This window comes from Haematobia irritans, chromosome 1 (assembly GCF_050003625.1).
Source record: "Haematobia irritans isolate KBUSLIRL chromosome 1, ASM5000362v1, whole genome shotgun sequence".
Classification (NCBI taxonomy): Eukaryota; Metazoa; Arthropoda; class Insecta; order Diptera; family Muscidae; genus Haematobia; species Haematobia irritans.
In genome coordinates this window covers 170,057,229-170,079,032 of record NC_134397.1, presented here as the reverse complement: position 1 = coordinate 170,079,032, position 21,804 = coordinate 170,057,229, and the positions used below count along the sequence as shown (strand labels likewise).

At 34.2% G+C, this 21,804-nt stretch overlaps 1 protein-coding gene across 1 annotated transcript; it reads right to left on the bottom strand.

Moving 5' to 3' along the window:
- Window positions 1–1,733: 1,733 nt before the first annotated feature.
- On the bottom strand, window positions 1,734–20,509 carry LOC142222120 (uncharacterized). Its single transcript, XM_075292080.1, has 9 exons — window positions 20,368–20,509; window positions 20,181–20,307; window positions 19,977–20,120; window positions 15,154–15,326; window positions 12,839–13,045; window positions 12,378–12,759; window positions 9,573–9,783; window positions 2,301–2,753; window positions 1,734–2,246 (listed from the first exon to the last, which is right to left on the bottom strand). Exons 1-9 carry the CDS (start codon window positions 20,383–20,385, stop codon window positions 1,778–1,780), a joined length of 2,184 nt encoding a protein of 727 aa, XP_075148195.1. The 5' UTR covers window positions 20,386–20,509; the 3' UTR covers window positions 1,734–1,777.
- Between the last annotated feature and the right edge of the window lie 1,295 nt (window positions 20,510–21,804).

The window sequence follows — 21,804 nt, the reverse complement described above, 5'->3', positions numbered from 1 at the left end:
GCCGCACCCCGGCTTATACTTAGATGCTCCTGGTTTCAAATGCAACGAACTATAATGTAGATTGATTCTCCCTTGACATGTCACTTGTGTATGAATTATTACAAGGGGTAATAATATAAACGAAATGAGACAGAATTAATACATTACAGTTCTTCAGCTTTGTTAACAAAATCTCGTTACATACCAAAACATGTTTGTAGCCCTATGCGATTTGTACATTTAGAGAGACACTTTCTTCATTTGATAAATATACTCCCTTAATCTCCTTAATTTTTAATATGTTAATTTTATTTTGTGTTCCAAGTTTGTCGGGACAAGACAAAAGGCACATTGGATAAATTTTCCAGATACGATGTTGACTTGGGATGAGACACAAACAATACTGCTATGCTGACGCATTTTGTGCCTATATTGACTGGTAAGTAAATGTAATAGAGTATTTGCATCGTTTAGCGTTGGAGAACAAACCTGTGTGGTGGTGTAATGCCCTATTGCCATCAAGTGTCGGCTGCAGAATAATATTTATTTCGAATATTCTTTTTATTTATCTTTGATAATTTTTAATGATCAATAAAATAATGAATAAAAATGAAATGCCAAATTGTTTTTTTCTCATATCTTTCATAGAATTAATAGCTACTACATTTATCTATAAGAGGCGAGTGAGTATAAAGTGTTTAGCAAATTGATTTAGAAGATGTGCACGAAATTTATTTGTTCGATAATCGAAAAGCCACTCGTCATGGCTTATTCCATTCCCGCCCGAGGCAAAAATCATTAAAATAATAAAGGAAATGTGACTGAAAGTCACAGTTTTTCAATTTTCAGCTTCAAAATACAATAATTTGATATCGTAACGTCAATACAAAATTTTCTTTAAAAACTTGTTTGCTTAATCTTTTTTCTACACTGGCTCTAAAGATCTGAGTTGTTTTTTTTTTAGCTCTTTTCTGGCTCTTTCATTTTGGTTCCATATTTGGCATTTTTCGGGCTTGTTGGCTCATTTTTAGATTTTATCTTTTTTAAGTGATGAAAATGGAAAGCAACAGGAGAATTTAAAAACAAGAATTACTGTCATCCAAAACCTTGGATTTTACTTGTAACAGTTGACATAAAACTTGTTAACTTTACCTTTTAAATTGTAAGTTAGTCCAATGGAGTCTACGTTAGATGAAAAGTTAGATTAAATTCCTATATAAGCCACATTCGTTCTTGATCGTTTTTATAGATCGAATGAAATTTGTTCCTCCATGAGATCAAGAAGTCTAATCTGGGGATCGGATCGGCTTATATGAGGGCTACACACATATATGGACCGATATAAACCGATTTTTGCATAGTTAGAAGGCATATATTGACATCACGTGCCAAATTTATAACGGATCGGATGAAATTGGTCCCTTCTTTTTTTTGGGATCGGTTTGTATAGATGGGTTTTATATAATTATCGGCCAATGGTTGTTAGAAAATTTATACCATATTAACAACACATACCAAATTTCAAACGGATCGGATGAAATTTGCTCTTCCAGAAGTCAAATTTCGATATCAATGGCGAAAGTTCTTAAATATGAATACATATAAATAAAAGATATGATGTGAATTTCTTTGGATTTTTCTTTAAAGAAATCCGGATGAATTCGGAAAATCAAATTATAACTTATTTACCTAATGCGTAAAGCCAGAACTGTGCCAGTGATAGCTTTTTCTCGGTTTCTAATTGAAATGTAAAATTTTTTGGTAACTTCAGTTGCTTTTATTATCAATACATATTAATTTAATAGTTTCTTTTGACCTGGCCGGTTTGGTAGAGAATTTTCAAGATATTCAAGAATTCGCGATAATTGAATTCCAAGTCGATTCCACGCTGTACTCCAAAACACTTAAAGATTATCTCAAATTCACGGCTACTTAACATATGATGCATTTCACGCAATGTTAGGGCACGTATGAATTGGTTCTTTTGTATGCTTCCACAATTTTCACGATCGAAATCTTTGAAAACCTCACTTAAATTAGAAATTTCATCGGGTTGCCGAGCTAATTTCATGAGGGCTTGAGAACATAGGGTGCGTTCATCAAAGTTTAGGAAACACTCGAAGCAATCCAAGTTAGCTAGGTGCTTAAGCGGTATGGCCGTGGCTTCGTTGTCACCAAACGTTGTTTCGATTTGAACAAAGATTTCATCCAGAGCACGACAAAAGTCACGATAAGCAACAGAACAACCACGTTTTGGAGAACGGAATCTGAAAGAGAACTATCAGTACAAACGGAATAGTGCCCCCGTTGAAGGGACTTACATTTTACAAATCGTATCTGTTTCTTGAGGCGTAAGCTTTATGTTAGCATTGTCCAGACCACGGCGAAAATCTCCTTCTAAAATTTCTCCTTCGCGATGACGATCATAATCTTGTAAGAAATCAACGACGGGTATACTTTTCGTGACGACTTGTCTTTTTGCCTTTGTCAGAACTCTGATTATATATTCCTCATTTATTGCTTTCTCATCTTTATGGGAATCCAATTCATTGTTCGCTGATGGTGTACAATTGGTTTGTAACGGCGAGGAAGCTTTCAGTCTAGGTACCGCATATTCTGCTGGGTCTGCATCCTCTAGAAAACGCGTATAGTTGAATCCCATTTCATTACCGTAGCGATCGACTATACTATTCAATTCATCATTGGATAACAAAATACCATTGTTCACAAATATTTGATTGGCAATTTTGCATGGAACGTGGCCACTATTGAGTCTGAAAAGGAAGAGGTTCCATACTGTTACATATAAAAAGTAATTGGAGTTTAGTTTGTGTGTAAGAAGTCAATTTTGTAGAGCTCGACCGAGGATTCGCCTTCGGCCGTGGTATTCGGTTAAAAATCAATAATGGGTGTAATGAAGGCAAATAACCGAAGGCGAAACTTTTATAATTTTCCTCGTTTTAACACAATTTTAATTTCAACAAGTATATACGGTCAAAAGTTCAGACAAGCTGAATAATATGTACCATTCACCATGGATTTCGTACAAAGTTCTACTAAAGATTGTCATCCACAATCGAATTACTTGTGTAACAATTACCAATGTCAAGGTATCATGAAACTTCCTAACATTATTTTCTAAATTGTTATTTAGTCCGTACTCTAGTTATATAAAACAAGTATATACAGCAGTAAGTTCGGCCAATTGTAAGGGCCGATGTTGAATGTGAACCACACCTAAACGCCAAATTTTTTTCCGAATTTTATTTGACATTTCTCTATTTCAGACTTACTCAATTTGAACCATGGACGTCGTGAATAGGCAGAATGGTTCCAAGAAATGGCAACAGTGGATGATCAATTTTCGAAGAAAATCATCTTCAGTGATGAGGCACATTTTCACCTCAGTGGATTCGTCAATAAACAGAATACCCGCATTTGGGCGAATGATAATCCAAGAGTGATTGTCGAAAAACCAATGCACCCACAAAAGGGTGACTGTTTGGTGCGGTTTATGGGCTGGCGGCATCATCGGGCCGTATTTTTCCCAAAATGAGGCCGGTCAGGCAGTTACTGTGAATGGTGTTCGCTATCGTGAGATGATAACGAACTTTTTATGGCCCGAATTGGAAGATATGGATGTGGACGATATGTGGTTTCAGCAGGACGGTGCCACTTGCCACACAGCTAACGAAACAATGGCTCTTTTGCGCAACAAATTCAATGGCCGTGTTATATCACGTAATGGCGATGTCAATTGGCCGCCAAGATCATGTGATTTGACACAGGACTTTTTTCTTTGGGGTTATTTGAAAGAAAAGGTGTACGTCGATAAGCCAGCAACAATTCAAGAGCTAAATGCATAAGCGTAGGAAGGCCCCTGGGGAGGGGGCTTAGACCCCCCCCAGAAAAATTTTAGCCCCCCCCAGAATTTGAAACTCTATTTATAATTTTCCATTTTTCAATAAATGTCTATAGTTTTTTTTTTATTTTTTTTTTAACAATTAAACAAGTATATACAATTGCACAAAGTTCCGCTAAAGACTTTCATGAACAATCGAATTACTTGGGTTGTGGTAGCAGTTGCCGATGGCAATGTTTGAAGTCAGATATTTGTGAAATAAAGCTTTTGATTGATTTAGTTTAGTCAATTTAATTAAAAAAATAGTAATTGATATTAAAACTATTCTTTCATAAATTAATATCTTAATAATGCTGCGAAAAAGCGTCGCCAAAAAAGTAGTGAAATGTTCTTTCTGGGTCTAGAAGTGGTGCAAAATTGGCGGAGAAGCAATTTGTCATAGGACAAATGTCCACCGTTTCAACAGCCGTTGCAATGAATTTGCATCACTTCTTAAGGTGAGATCCGAATTCAGTGTTTTGAATGTGAATTAAAAAATTTTGTGATATTTTCCCAAAAAAATAATTTTTTTATTGTTTTTATGATTTTTAATGCATTCTGACTTGTTTGAAACGTTTATCCTCGAATAATTTCCAAAATTATCGATTTTTCTATAATGGATTTAGCAGTTTATGGCAAAATTTGAATAATATGTACCAATTTATTTATTCTTACTCTTTTCTTAAACTATTTGAAAAAAAAGAAAACAAAAAATTACACATTAAAATATGAAAAAAAATGAAGTAAAAAAACTTCCTGTGTAGTTAAAATAATTGAGGACATATTTGGAAGTGCTTTTAAAGTTGTGCCTTTAGAACAACTCACAATTTTTTTGCTGGGAAAAGTGTGGAACTACTTTTAGTTGCTTTATTATAAATTAATTGTCGAGTTATTTTGATGTCTAATTTTTTATTCAATATTATGAAATAAAACATTAATTGAACCTATAAGTTCAGTCTATAAATTTTTAGCTAGGGGGGCTACAGCCCCCCCCCCCCCCCCTAGGAAAATTGTCTAGCTACGCTAATGGCTAAAGGATGAGATAATTCGGCACATTAACGGCATAGAACCTCCATTATGCCTCAGCGTCATCGAAAATTTGGACCATCGGATAAAGGTGTGGCACCGAGGTCGCGGCGCCCATTTGGCCGATGTTTTGTTCCATACATAATTGAGTAATACCAACACCCAAAGAAATTTGTTAGTATACTAACAAATTAGCAGAAAAGTCTGCTAAAACAGCAGAAAGTTTGCTGAAAAAGGGACAGCAGTTACTGTTTGCTGAAATAGCAAACATTTCCTGCTATTTTTTAAGCTCGATTACACTAAAACATGTTTTATTTTGGCTAAAAAAAATTAAAATGTCAACTTAGAAGCTATCCTAACATAATTAACACAATATTTTATGAATATCTATAGTATTTGACCAAAACCCTGAATATTTATCGATCGTATTTAGGAGCTTGTAAGCATATTACAGTGCAAAAATATACCAAAAACTACTTTTGGTTCTTAAATATGCTTTGGGGAAAATTTTATAACCTAAAAATTTTATAATTTGTTGTTCATTAGGCCCTGAAGTACAAAAATATAACAGCACCCAATAAACACAAACGTTTGAAAAATGCTAAATTTCAACATTTTTTCAAACATTTTTTCAAAGGGTTAGGGTAATATTCAAGTTGAGAAATTGTTGAGAAAATCGCGTTCTCAAGAAAAAACAGACATTACCCTCAACAGTGAAATTCAACACATTAGCAATAATATCTCAAGTGTTATCCTCAAATTGAAATGCATCGCTACTCAATAATTTGTCAAACAATTTTCGATGCGAGTCAAATTCAAAATTAACATCGTTGCAAATACTTTTCAACCTAAATTTGTATGAATGATATCCCCACTTCAAATTGAAAGTCAAAGCCAAAATTCTATGAATTTTGTATAATTTATTCATTTTCATCAAAATAAAATATATAATAATACACTACACTACATAATACACTACAATACCAATCGATAAATAATAATCTTATTAAACATATCAACAAATAAGAACAAGAAAAAAAAAAACTTTAAATATCTTAAACATTATTAGTAAACACTTTTGCATTGATAATTCGTTTTCCTTCCTTTTGGTGTCATAAAACAGCATTAAAATTTATTAACAAGCGGGCAATTTGAAATTAGGAACGTACTGGACCGCGTGTTAGAATTGATTTCCAGCAGAAGGAATTCACAAAATATCCATTTTAAACTGATAATAGCATATGAATTAAACTGACGATGTGATGCCCATTTTCATCAAGAAGTTGTTGATTTCAACAATTTGTTGTTTTTAACAATTTTAATTGGTTGCACTTGTAATGTTTCTGGAAACTTTTTCTTGTCGATAAGCCACTCATTTTTCATTGGTCAACTTCTTAATGTTTGCAAGAATGTAGCATCCAAAGATTTTAGTTTTCCGCAAAGAGATTTAAATTTAGAGACTTCTCTAAAGTGTTGATCTAATTTTGCATATTGACGTACCAATTATTATAAACTATTTGAAGCAGTTCCAGTTAATTGTCCACCATTTTTTCATCGGCCAGCTTTTTAATGTTTTCAAGAACGTAGAATCCATAATTTTAGTTTTCTGCAAAGAGATATACATTTAGTGACTTCCTTAAAGTTTTATTTCATTTTTTATTTTCACTTACCTATTTTTATAAACTATTTGGTTATTTGTCTAAACTTTTCCATTTTTTTATTTCTTGCAATTGACCACGAACTTCGTTGCACAAATAAGTATTGAAAACCACATGGGTTTTTCGTTGCATTTTAGGGTAGTGTTTTGTCAAAGTTTTCTCATATTATCTTCAACAACTTTTCAAAGATTTCGTCAACATTTTGGCAAATTGGAAGTAATTCGCAAACAATTTGAAGATGTATTGAAGATGAGCTATTTCAAGTCAAGTTGAATTTATGTTCAAAATTATATTTACCCTCAAACTGAAAAGTTGTTGCATTTGAAAAACGCTCATCCTGTGTTTATTGGGCAGACATCGACTGCTGTTTTTAGCAGACTTTTTTCTATGAGTGAATATATCATAAAATAAAATTACAATAATTTCCTAAATAGTTTGTGTTTTATCCAAAACTCAACATCGGCCCTTCAAATTTTAACCACCCTTTATAATAGTTTCCTATGAAAGCGTCGTAGAGGGTTACAAGTTTGCAAGGAGATCGGTTCAAATGATACGCTTCCCGAAGGTACATTTAATGTTTATATATATGGAAACTACATCAGATTCTGGATTATATGAACCATATTTGTTTGAATTTTAGAGGAATCTCAAATATCTCATGTAAGCTTGCAAGAAAATGATGATGTAACGCCGTGATACGAAACATAAATTCTGTAGAATGATTATAAGAAGTAAAATGTGGAAATAAACTTTCGGTTTCGGAAATCGATCTATTTGGAGGTTATACCAAAAAATGGACCAATAAAATCAAAAGCTGACACATCACTCATAGAAAAAAGTCTGCTAACAACAGCAGTCGATGTCTGCTGTTATATTTTTGTACTTCAGGGTCTAGCGAACAACAAATTAAAAAAATTGTTATAAATTTTGGGCAATTATTATAGATATTCATAAAATATTGCTGTAATTGTGTTACGGTAGGCCCTAAGCTGACATTTTTATTTGTTTCAGCCGAACTAAAATATGATTTAGTTTAATCTAGCTTAAAAAATAGCAGACAAGGTTTGCTATTTCAGCAAACAGTAATTGCTTTTCCTTTTTCAGCAGACTTTTTGCTGTTTTAGTAGACTTTTCTGCTGTTTCTACTAACAAATTTCTTTGGGTGATCAAATACGTCTAGATTTTCAATTTCAGGCAATCGTATAAATATTGCTGTGTCTTGAAAGAAGTCCAAGAAGTCAAATCGGTTTATATGGGGCCACACCACAACATAGACCGATACACACCATTTTTGGTACACATATTTGTTGTCCCATTGCACCCCTAAACTTCCAATTACAGGCAAATTGGAAAAAATATTCGGTATCTTGATTTCGAATTTCTGGAAAATCGGACAAAAACAATGGTTTCTAGAATCTTAAGACCCAAAATCGGGAGATGGGTCTACATGGGGGCTGTACCAAAACATGGACCGATACACACCATGTACGGCACACATATTTGTGAAATAAAAATACCTCTAGATTTCCAATTTCAGAAAACCCAAGAACCCAAATTTGGAGATCGCTCTATATGGGGGCTATACCACAACATGGACCGATACACAGCATATTTGACACATATATATGTGTTTCAATATACCTATAGATTTGCAATTTCAGGCAAATCGGATAACAACTACGGTTTCTAGATGCTCAAGAAGTCAAATCGGGAGATCGGCATAAGCGTAGGATGGCCTCTGGGGAGGGGGCTTAGACCCCCCAGAAAAATTTTAGCCCCCCCCCAGAATTTGAAAACCTATTTACGACTTTGCATTGTGGTAGCAGTTGCCGATTTTATTTCTTAACATTGTCTTCTAAATTGTAAGTTGGTTTCTTTACTATAAGGTGAATTTTGTGATATTTTCCCGAATAAAAGTTTTTATGATTTTTAATGTATTATAAAGCTTGTTTGTCGAATATTTTCAAAAATTATTAAAATATTAAAATTTTATAGAATGGACTAGCATTTTTGAGGCAAAATTTGAAAAATTTGTACCATTTTATAAACTTTTACTCTTTTTTAATCCATTACAAAAAAATACCCATTAAAAACACAACACGTCGCAGAGTTCCTCGATCTGGCCATAAGCTGAATACCAAAGCGTATAACATAAAAATGGATGAAATCACAATAAACTGTTACAACAACAACAACCCATTAAAAACAAAAAAATACCCATTAAAGAAAAAATGAGTTATAAAAAATTGAATCAAAACAACTTCCTGCGTATTTAAAATAATTAACTTCTTTGTGAAGACATTTTTGGAAGTGCTTTTACAGTTGTGACTTCAGAAACACAACACAAAATTTTTTTTGCTGGGAAAAAGTGTGGAACTACTTTTAGTTACTTTTTTATAAATTAATTGTCGAGTTATATTGAAGTCTGATTTTTTATTAATTTTTATAAAATAAAACATGAATCGAACTGAAGTTCAGTCTATTAATTTTTTTCTAGGGGGGCTATAGCCTCCCCTAGGAAAATTGTCTAGCTACGCTAATGGAGATCGGTCTATATGGGAGCTATACTAAAACATGGATCTATACACACCATATTCGGCGCACCTATTTGTGGTCCTAAAATATCTCTAAATTTTCAATTTCAGGCAAATCGAAAAAAAGTACGGTTTCTAGAAGCCTAAGAAATCAAATCGGTAAAACGGTTTTTATGGGGGCTATATCAAACTATGGACCGATACACACCATATTCGGCGCACCTATTTATGGTCCTTAAATACTTCAAGATTTCCAAATTCAGGCAAATCAGATAAAAACTACAGTTTCTAGAAGCCCAAGATCTAAAATCAAGGGGGTCGGTTTATGGATCTGCCTGCAAAGAAAACACGAATCTGTGCCAAATTTCAGGACGTTATGAAAGGTATAAAAGGGTCTAATTCGAATTGGAAACAAAAGCCAATTGTGGTGAGTCATATGGTCATAAAAATTATACAATAAAGAGTATCGCATACTTATCGTAACTTCTAAAGAAAGGATGCATATGAAGTCGTCTATTCTTTATACGTATTTGAATTTTTCGTAAAGATTCTTCACATAGATCTCGTATCCCTTGCTGAGCTTCATGCCAATTCATTGATCCAGCACGTGACATTTCTTTAATATATTTAGGAGGAGATTGTACTTCTAGGAGTGGCGTTTTCTCCAAATGCTTAACCGTGAAGACTGCAAAGACAAAGTAGGTTTGATAAATTATTTTCCAAAAAACAAGCAAAAAGAATTGGGATTTTGGCACCTAAAATTTTGAAACTCTAACGGCCATTTTCATGTAGCTCCGTTAAGCTTTAACTGCCATGTTAACAGAAAGAAAAATGGAAATATCTTTTCTCCGGTTAACTTTAATTGAAAATTTTTCAGTAGTTAAGTTTCTAACTGGCATATGCGTATATATTCCATATGCCAGATGACAGATATGTAACATAGATATCACGGTTTAAAAGTTCGTTAGCTAACGTAGCACTAACGGAGCTTCATGAAAATGGGGGTAAGACTTAAATAATCTTTACACCCAAAAGAAATTTGTTAGTATACACTAGAGATCTGCACAATTCCAGTTGTAAATGCAGAGTACACGTGTACTTGGTACATGAGTACATCTATTTGAAAGAGTTGCAAAACTATTGGTACACATTTTGATGAACACCAAAAGCCACGAGTAACTTCTTGTTGCTACTCTGATGTCTTCACTACCAACAAACACATATTCCTCTTTCTCTCTTATTGAAGTGTACTCAGAGTGATCACGTCGAGTATGTTGCGAGAACAAAACTTCATAGAGTACTCCATGTACCAAGTGCAGTTTCAGAAATACAAAAAAACAGTTAATCTCCATAATATATGTTTTGGTTTATTATAAAGAACGGCAAACGTTAAGGTAAGTGTGTGACATACATAAATATATGAAATATGTGATATACATACATATCTATGATTAATAATAATGGAAAGTTTTGCTTCGCACATAACTGAGAAATACTTGTGGTACCACGTGAAGTAAAGAGAATCCATGTTGTACTTTTTCTCAAGTACTTACATTTTTATTGTTCCTTTTTTCGGAACACATATTGTTTCGGATAAGTACTTGGTGGTATTTGACAAGCAAGTGTTCTCTTCACTTCACTACTTGCGCTCTGAGAGAAAGACAGTGTATGTACTATATTCGACAGCGAATTGCATACATGTAGTGAAAAGTTATTCGATGCAGACCTCTAGTATACACTCATATAAAAAATTCTGTCGATGTCTGCTGTTATATTTTTGTACTTTAAGGTCTCACGAACATTAAATTATAAAATTTTTAGGTTATACATTTTTCTCTAAAGCATATTTAAGAACCAAAAGTACTTTTTGGTATATTTTTGTACTATAATATCTTTTCAAGCTCCCAAATTCGATCAGCAAATATTTTCTTTGCTGTTGTGCCAGGGTCTACTAAAATTTGGAGAAAATTTACCAAAAATTTGAATTCATAGAAAATTTTGTCAAAATTTTATTTCTATAGAAAATTTGGTCAAAATTTTATTTCTATAGAAAATTTTGTCAAAATTTTATTTCTCTAGAAAATTTTGTCAAAATTTTATTTCTTTAGAATATTTACGAAGTACCTCTTAGTTGGAGAGGAATTTTTCCAAAATCTACCAAAACATCAAGAATTCTACCAATCTACTAAACAGTAAAAAATCTAAAATTTTTTGGTAGGATTCTACCAACTGTGGCAACCGTGTGTTGTGCTCAATCAGAGAGTATTAAGATAACAAGAGGACGAAAATTTCTTTTCTACAAAAACCACAAATGTCAACCGTATAGATGTCGCACAATGCCTGCAGCTTTGGTATACAGTAATCCCTCGATTAACGTCGTAATTGGTTCCGGAATTTGACGACGTTAATCGAAACGACGTAAACCGAACTAAAATTTACTTATACTTGCTCCTAAGTCCATTTATGTACGTATGTGCGTGCACAAAATACAAAACTTCAAAAATAAAGGTAATTCAGTAATTTCGGTAAGAATTTCAGAAAATAATTTTCGATGTCATCATCGTTGATACTTATTTAACTTATGGAAGGCGTTTCTGATAAAGTGGGCAAAAAATCGACGACGTAAATCGAAGTTTTATGGAACAAAAAATTTGACGACGTAAATCGAAACAACGTAAACCGAGACGACGTAAATCGAGGGATTACTGTAACCGACGTTGCGGTCGAAGCGCTGTTTTGATAAATTCTTTATAAAGGCATCGGCAGTTATAATTTCAAATTGTCTGCCAAAAAAATTTAATAGAATGAAAAGATTTATATAAAAGAACATTTGCTATTACAAAGTAGATTCTAAATCCCCACCTGTTGACGCAGTTTCGCTTGACAGTTTCGTTCTCTTGTTATCTTAATACTCTCCAGCTGAATTTGATAAATATTATTCTGAACAAATTCCTCACTCGGATAATTGCTGGGAGGTAAATAAGGGGCGATTACTGTATTAAGAAAATGTCTTGTATTTGCTAAAAACATCTGATTTTTTCCCAAATTAATGAATAACATCAAACTAAAAAACAAAACTGTTCTGTTTCTTGAAAATCCTTTGGGCGACATTTTAAAGCCTTGCGAATTGTTCGCAAGGCCATTACGTACAAAAACAAAAAACAGCAGACACTGACGGATGGTTTTTCCAGACTGCTGGTCTATGAGTGTCTGTTCATAATTGCGTTTGTATATACATATATTATATAATGCGATTTTGAGCGCAAATACATTCCTTACCCCTATCAATTTCATCTTCAAACATTCGCCATCTGATGCGATTGGTATCGATGGGATCAATATATCGCGAGCATAACAACTCCAATTCGCGCTGCGTTAAATATTTTCGTATTCCCATATTATTTAGGGCTCTATCGAATTGATTTTTGGTTACACATCCAGTATGCATTAAATCAAATCCCTCCAGAAATTCACATACTCGTATACGATTCTTATGAACTTGTTTTTGTAGGCAAAATATAATTTCACATATATCTTTGTTTTCTTGGGGATGATTACAGAAATCTTTGAAGACCCTCTGGGCTATATTCGTACCATCTACCGGAGGAAGTTCGGGTAAATCTAAATCTACCAGTTTTCCTGGGAAATTTTGTATTATTTTCTATGATAGTTGGGAAGATATACATAAGTATATTAAGATTGTGGAATTAAATGACAACATCGGTATTATGCTATATTACCATCGCATTATCAGTTAGTTTATTGGTTTTTAAATAATCCAATATGTTTTGTAAATGTTTGACAAATGCCACATAATTCACCAAATATGAATCCTTCATATAGCGTTTCAATAGTAGTAAAAAGTCGTTATCTGATATAGGAATTTTCATGAAATGTAGCACCCTTGAAAAGTGGCTAACAGTAATGGTTCCGACATTTTGTGATATCTAGAAAATAAAAATAATACAAGTTTGATTATACACAGAAAAGCAGTCCGTAATTAAACCAATGCTAAATTTATCTTATTACACTAGTTTTCACTGAAAATGTACACTTGATGAGAGGTGACTGATCTGCTGAATTCGAAAATGAAGGTTAAAAATTTTTTTATGGAACAGTTTTTGAGATATCCCGTTATTTTTAGTTTTTGGGACTTTTTCACTAAACTAATCAAATCTCGATTCATATCCGAATATATCGTTGTTGGTACTTCAAGGTATTGAGATGACGATCAATCTTGTATAATTGGATCGGTGATAAGTTAACTGGTTCAAAATATATCGATGAAAATAGGGCAAATTTTCAAAAAAGTCGTGTTTTACAAAGACTCTTTGCCGCCAGAAAAGTATAAACCATTAAAAAAAAAAACAAGTATATACGGCCGTAAGTTCGGCCAGGCCGAAGCTTATGTACCCTACACCATGGATTGCGTAGAAAGTAGAGGTGTGCACGTGACACGAAATTGTCGTGACTCACGAAAATTTTCGTGATTCGTGCGTGAGTCGTGAGTCACGCTCATGACAACAGCGTGAGTGTGAGTGAGCGTGATTAACAAACCAAAATGTCGTGCGTGAGCGTTAGTCACGAAAATAATATCTTCGTGAGTGTGCGTGAGTAACGAATTACACTCACGACAATATTCCTGCTCACCAACATAAAACGCTTAAGAGTTAAATTCAATTACAATTCTAGTGACACCTGAGATGTTAAGAGTTTAATAACACTCTCGATTTTAATAATGCTCATGTTTTCAGACACTTTGGTTTTTGCTCCTCCAAGCGGCTCCGGAGATCAAATCTGTGGAACGGTTTATATGGGGGCTATATATAATTATGGACCGATATGGACCTATTTTGCATGGTTGTTAATAACACCATGTACCAAATTTCAACCGAATCGGATGAATTTTGCTCATCCAAGGGGTTCCGGAGGTCAAATCTGGGGATCGATTTATATGGGGGCTAAATATAATTATGGACCGATATGGACCAATTCTTGCGTGTTTGTTAGAGATCACATTCTAACACAACGTTCCAAATTTCAACCGGATCGGATGAATTTTGCTCCTCCAAGAGGCTCCGGAGAACAAATCTGGGGATCGGTTTATATGGGGGCTATATATAATTATGGACCGATATGGACCAATTCTTGCATGGTTGTTAGAGACCATATACTAACACCACGTACCAAATTTCAACCGGATCGGATGAATTTTGCTCCTACAAGAGGCTCCGGAGGTCAAATCTGGGGATCGGTTTATATGGGGGCTATATATAATTAGGGACCGATATGGACCAATTTTGGCATGGTTGTTAGAGACCATATACTAGCTCCACGTACCAAATTTCAACCGGATCGGATGAATTTTGCTCCTCTAAGAGGCTCCGGAGGTCAAATCTGGGGGTCCGTTTATATGGGGGCTATATGTAAAAGTGGACCGATATGGCCCATTTGCAATACCATCCGACCTACATCAATAACAACTACTTGTGCCAAGTTAAAGTCGATAGCTTGTTTCGTTCGGAAGTTAGCGTGATTTCAACAGACGGACGGACGGACATACCATCCGACCTACATCAATAACAACTACTTGTGCCAAGTTAAAGTCGATAGCTTGTTTCGTTCGGAAGTTAGCGTGATTTCAACAGACGGATGGACGGACATGCTTAGATCGACTCAGAATTTCACCACGACCCAGAATATATATACTTTATGGGGTCTTAGAGCAATATTTCGATGTGTTACAAACGGAATGACAAAGTTAATATACCCCCATCCTATGGTGAAGGGTATAAAAATGATTTTATTAATGATTTTTTTTTATTTCGATCAATTAATTCTGACGTTAGTGTTTTATACTATCAGCGATTGAAGAAATTTCAATTAAAAATTAATTTGATTAATTTCATTATTGAATAAAAAACTCTTTTTTTCGTGTGTTCCCATTTTCAGTAAATACTGCTGAAACAAATAACTTATTTGCTGTTGTTGCTGACGGTTTCTTTTGTGGGTAATAATCGGTATTCTGTGGGTAATATATCGGTATTCAACTTACCATTTCATAATCTTGGAAATATGGCAGTAAAGGCAGATGAGCAAATTGAGCTATTTTGATCAAAATCAAACATAATTGGCGACGTTCTTCGGGTCGTGGTATAACATTTACATGCATAGGATCGTTCCATTCCAATCCGGTGGCAATATCTTTATGGTCTCCTTTGCCATGTTCTAATTTTGGAAGAACACATGAAAATTAGTGACTTAAAATAACTAAAAACAAGTAAGGAAAGTCTAAAGTCGGGCGGGGCCGACTATATTATACCCTGCACCACTTTGTAGATCTAAATTTTCGATACCATATCACATCTGTCAATTGTGTTGGGTGCTATATAAAGGTTTGTCCCAAATACATACATTTAAATATCACTCGATTTGGACAGAATTTGATAGACTTTTACAAAATCTATAGACTCAAAATTCGGCAAAAGTCGGCTAATGGACTAGGGTGGAACACAATATTAGTAAAAAAATATGGGAAACATTTAAATCTGAAGCAATTTTAAGGAAACTTCGCAAAAGTTTATTTATGATTTATCGCTCGATATATATGTATTAGAAGTTTAAGAAAATTAGAGTCATTTTTTCAACTTTTCGACTAAGCAGTGGCGATATACAAGGAAAATGTTGGTATTTTGACCATTTTTGTCGAAATCAGAAAAACATATATATGGGAGCTATATCTAAATCTGAACCGATTTCAACCTAATTTGGCACGCATAGCTACAATGCTCATTCTACTCCCTGTGCAAAATTTCAATTAAATCGGAGTAAAAGATTGGCCTCTGTGGTCATATGAGTGTAAATCGGGCGAAAGCTATATATGGGAGCTATATCTAAATCTGAACCGATTTCCACCAAATTTGACACGCATAGCTATAATGCTAATTCTACTCCCTGTGCTAAATTTCAACTAAATCGGAGCAAAAAATTGGCCTCTGTGAACAAAAGAGTGTAAATCGGGCGAAAGCTATATATGGGAGCTATATCTATATCTGAACCGATTTGGATGAAAATTTGCAAGTTTTTCGAGACTCATAAAATATTCGTATGTACGTAATTTGAGGAAGATCGGTTGATATACACGCCAATTATGACCAGATCGGTGAAAAATATATATGGCAGCTATATCTAAATCTGAACCGATTTTTTCCAAAATCAATAGGGATCGTCTTTGAGCCGAAACAGGACACTATACCAAATTTTAGGACAATCGGAGTAAAACTGCGAGCTGTACTTTGCACACAAAAATACATCAACAGACAGACAGACGGACAGACAGACAGACAGACAGACGGACATCGTTAAATCGACTCAGAATTTAATTCTAAGACGATCGGTATACTAAACGATGGGTCTCAGACTTTTCCTTCTTGGTGTTACATACAAATGCACAAACTTATTATACCCTGTACCACAGTAGTGGTGAAGGGTATAAATATGGGAAACATTTAAATCTGAAGCAATTTTAAGGAAACTTCGCAAAAGTTTATTTATGATTTATCGCTCGATATATATGTATTAGAAATTTAAGAAAATTAGAGTCATTTTTTCAACTTTTCGACTAAGCAGTGGCGATATTACAAGGAAAATGTTGGTATTTTGACCATTTTTGTCGAAATCAGAAAAACATATATATGGGAGCTATATCTAAATCTGAACCGATTTCAACCTAATTTGGCACGCATAGCAACAATGCTAATTCTACTCCCTGTGCAAAATTTCAACTAAATCGGAGCAAAAAATTAGCCTCTGTGAGCATATGAGTGTAAATCGGGCGAAAGCTATATATGGGAGCTATATCTAAATCTGAACCGATTTCAACCAAATTTGGCACGCATAGCTACAATGCTCATTCTACTCCCTGTGCAAAATTTCAATTAAATCGGAGTAAAAGATTGGCCTCTGTGGTCATATGAGGGCGAAAGCTATATATGGGAGCTATATCTAAATCTGAACCGATTTCCACCAAATTTGACACGCATAGCTATAATGCTAATTCTACTCCCTGTGCTAAATTTCAACTAAATCGGAGCAAAAAATTGGCCTCTGTGAACAAAAGAGTGTAAATCGGGCGAAAGCTATATATGGGAGCTATATCTATATCTGAACCGATTTGGATGAAAATTTGCAAGTTGTTCGAGACTCATAAAATATTCGTATGTACGGAATTTGAGGAAGATCGGTTGATATACACGCCAATTATGACCAGATCGGTGAAAAATATATATGGCAGCTATATCTAAATCTGAACCGATTTTTTCCAAAATCAATAGGGATCGTCTTTGAGCCGAAACAGGACCCTATACCAAATTTTAGGACAATCGGAGTAAAACTGCGAGCTGTACTTTGCACACAAAAATACATCAACAGACAGACAGACAGACGGACAGACAGACAGACAGACAGACAGACAGACGGACATCGCTAAATCGACTCAGAATTTAATTCTAAGACGATCGGTATACTAAACGATGGGTCTCAGACTTTTCCTTCTTGGCGTTACATACAAATGCACAAACTTATTATACCCTGTACCACAGTAGTGGTGAAGGGTATAACAAGTATATACGGCCAGGCCGAAGCTTATGTACCCTCCACCATGGATTGCGTAGAAACTTCTTCTAAACACTGCCATCCACAATCAAATTACTTAAGTTGCGGTAACGCTTGCCGATGGCAAGGTATCTTAAAACCTCCTAACACCGTCTTCTAAATTGTATGTAAGTCCATATATATTAAATCAAAAAAGGTCGATCAAATACGTATATAATTCAGTTTAAAAAAATTTTCTATAGACATAAAATTTTGACAAAATTTTCTTTAGAAATAAAATTTGAACAAAATTTTCTATAGAAATAAAATGTTGACAAAATTTTCTATAGAAATAAAAATTTGACAACATTGTCTATAGTAATAAAATTTTGGTAGATTATTTTTGGCTCGAGTGGCAACCATGATTATGAACCCAATAAAATTTTAACAAAATTTTCTATAGAAATAAAATTTTGAAAAAAAAAATTCTATAGAAATAAAATTTTGGTAGATTATTTTTGGCTCGAGTGGCAACCATGATTATGAACCGATAAGGACCAATTTTTGTGTGATTGGAGATCGCCTATATATAACTATAGACCGATATGGACCAATTTTGGTATGGTTGTTAGCGGCCATATACTAACACCACGTTCCAAATTTGAACCGGATCGTATGAATTTTGCTCCTCCAAGAGGCTCCGGAGATCAAATCTGGAGAACGGTTTATATGGGGGCTATATATAATTATGGACCGATGTGGACCAATTTTTGCATGGTTATTAGAGACCATATACCAACACCATGTACCAAATTTCAGCTGGATCGGATGAAATTTGCTTCTCTTTGAGGCTCCGCAAGCCAAATTTGGGGATCGGTTTGTATTAGAGGTGTGCGCGTGAGTAATAGTTTACTCACGCTCACGCACACTCACGACAGAAAAATCATACTCACGCACACTCACGCACGATAGTTTTTGGTAGGATTCACGCACACTCACGAAAAGAAAATTTGTATTCACGCACACTCACGCACGAAAACGTCGTGACTCACAAAAAATACCGTGACTCCCGAAAAATACCGTGAATCACCAAAAAGTATCGTGACTCACGAATAATTTTATAATTAATTTACCTTACCGAAGTGTCTGAAAACATGAGCATTATTAAAATCGAGAGTGTTATTAAACTCTTAACATCTCAGGTATCACTAGAATTGTAATTGAATTTAACTCTTAAGCGTTTTATGTTGGTGAGCGGGAATATTGTCGTGAGTGTAATTCGTTACTCACGCACACTCACGAAGATATTTTCGTGACTAACGCTCACGCACGACATTTTGGTTTGTATATTTGTATGGGGGCTATATATAATTATGGACCGATGTGGACCAATTTTTGCATGGTTGTTAGAGACCATATACCAACACCATGTACCAAATTTCAGCCGGATCGGATGAAATATGATTCTGTTAGAGGCTCCACAAGCCAAATCTGAGGGTCCCTTCATTTCTTATAGAAATGGAATTTTGACAAAATTTCCTATAGAAATGAAATTTTGACAAAATTTCCTATAGAATCAAATTTTGATAAAATTTCCAATAAAAATGAAATTTTGACAAACTTTCCACAAATAATTGGAAATACACATTAAGGAAATGAAAGGTATATGATATAAAATTTAATTTTAATAATAAAATGCTAATTTAATAGGACTACACATTACACTCAAAATCCACATTTTTCGAGATTTGAAATCTCTTTTTATAAGGCAATGACAGTTGAAATCTAAATTTTGGAAATGTAATGTGTATGCCAAATAAATTGAATTGTATAATTAATATATTCATTTTCTCAGAAATCATGTATCTGATTTCGGCAACCATGTACTGTACATGTCGAGAAACCAACTTTTTGTGCGACAAACATGTTCTATTTTCTCCGTCTAAAAATAACATTTTGCTCTTGAAACATGTTTGGGATGATCATATTCCTTATCTGAGTGTAGAGACACGGACCGACATACCAAAGAATGGACATTCCTAAATCGTATCAATCTATTAGAAAGACATTTCATTCCTTGTTGGTGTTATATATAATTAGCACAGGTAAAGAAATCCTTCCTAAATTGGGTGATTGTAACTTCACTATAAAACTAAAAACCATTCGCATTCGGAGACGTCATTTACGAGAGGCCTTTTACTTGAAACATGGCCTAATTTATAGTTGAAGACATAACTCGTAATGGAGCAATTTATAATAAAATAAAATTATATTAACAGTACTTACTTTCACCACATACAACCTTACAAAATTCACCATACACAACACGGCCATCACGTAGCCGAAAATAGTCCGTCACTTCTCGAAGTTCAAAATCCGATAGTCCAATTACATTTTTATATTTACCCAAAATGCTACTGAACAATGATTCTAAAATGAAAATATTATCGAGAGCTTGTATGTGAAAAATTAAAAATCTTTTTTATTTACCCGATATTAAACCCTTTCCTTGTGGATCATACGGACAGAATTCTTTAGCTATATTAAATCCATGCTTGAATAAGGCATCTTGAATTTTGCGGCATGCTTTCCAAATTTCATTCAATTTTACATCAAGCTAAAATTTTAATTTTATAAATTTTCAGTTGGTTTTCTCGAATAATATTGTTGTACATACGCGGTTATCATCGTCCATAATTTATCTTTATACCTTTTTCGCTAACTAATATCGATATGTGCAAAATATACCAGAAAATTTATAAAACAAATTATTTTTATTGTTTTGACATAAATGAAAAATATGCCTCAGTTTTTATAGCCTCCACATTAGGATGGGGGTATATTAACTTTGTCATTCCGTTTATAATACGTCGACATATTGCTCTAAGACCCCATAAAGTATATATATTCTGGGTCGTGGTGATATTCTGAGTCGATCTAGCCACGTTCGTCCGCCCTAAGATCTACTTTACAATTTACTCTGTCTCCTAAGAAATTTTTTACTATTGTGAAATAATTTCGTAAGGACTCATCTGTGTACATCACTAATTTGGAAAATATATCCCATACATATAGAATAGAGTTCATATCGGGTCAACAACCATCTCCCAATATTATTTCTTGACTATTTAGAACTGATTTGCATAAGAAAACAAGTAAGAAAAGTCTAAAGTCGGGCGGAACCGACTATATTATACCCTGCACCACTTTGTAGATCTAAATGTTCGATACCATATCACATCCGTCAAATGTGTTGGGGCTATATATAAAGGTTTGTCCCAAATACATACTTTTAAATATCACTCGAAGCAATTTTAAGGAAATTTCGAAAAAGTTTATTTATGGTCTATCGCTCGATTTTTACAACTTTTCGACTAAGCAGTGGCGATTTTACAAGGAAAATGTTGGTATTTTGACCATTTTTGTCGAAATCAGAAAAACATATATATGGGAGCTATATCTAAATCTGAACCGATTTCAACGAATTTTGGCACGCATAGCAACAATGCTAATTCTACTCCCTGTGCAAAATTTCAACAAAATCGGAGTTAAAAATTGGCCTCTGTGGTCATATGAGTGTAAATCGGGCGAAAGCGATATATTTGGGAGATATATCTAAATCTGAACCGATTTCAACCAAATTTGGCACTCATAGCTACAATGCTAATTCTACTCTCTGTGCAAAATTTAAACTAAATCGGAGCAAAAAATTGGCCTCTTTGGGCAAATGAGTGTAAATCGGGCGAAAGCTATATATGGGAGCTATATCTAAATCTGAACCGATTTGGCTGATATTTTGCAAGTTTTTCGAGACTCATAAAATATTCGGATGTACGGAATTTTAGGAAGATCGGTTGATATACACGCCAATTATGACCAGATCGGTGAAAAATATATATGGCAGCTATATCTAAATCTGAACCGATAGTGTTGATCCCTATCATCAATATCAATCAATAGGGATCGTCTTTGAGCCGAAACAGGCCCCTATACCAAATTTTAGGACAATCGGACTAAAACTGCGAGCTGTACTTTGCACACAAAAATACATCAACAGACAGACGGACAGACAGACAGACAGACGGACATCGCTAAATCGACTCAGAATTTAATT

Bases quoted from the DNA above. Each gene is read 5' to 3' on its own strand.
- LOC142222120 (XM_075292080.1), bottom strand. The intron at 13,046-15,153 runs GTAAGTTGAATA...TTTATTTTCTAG, and splicing joins ATTTCCAAGATTATGAAATG to ATATCACAAAATGTCGGAAC. The intron at 2,247-2,300 runs GTAAGTCCCTTC...GTTCTCTTTCAG, and splicing joins ACAGATACGATTTGTAAAAT to ATTCCGTTCTCCAAAACGTG.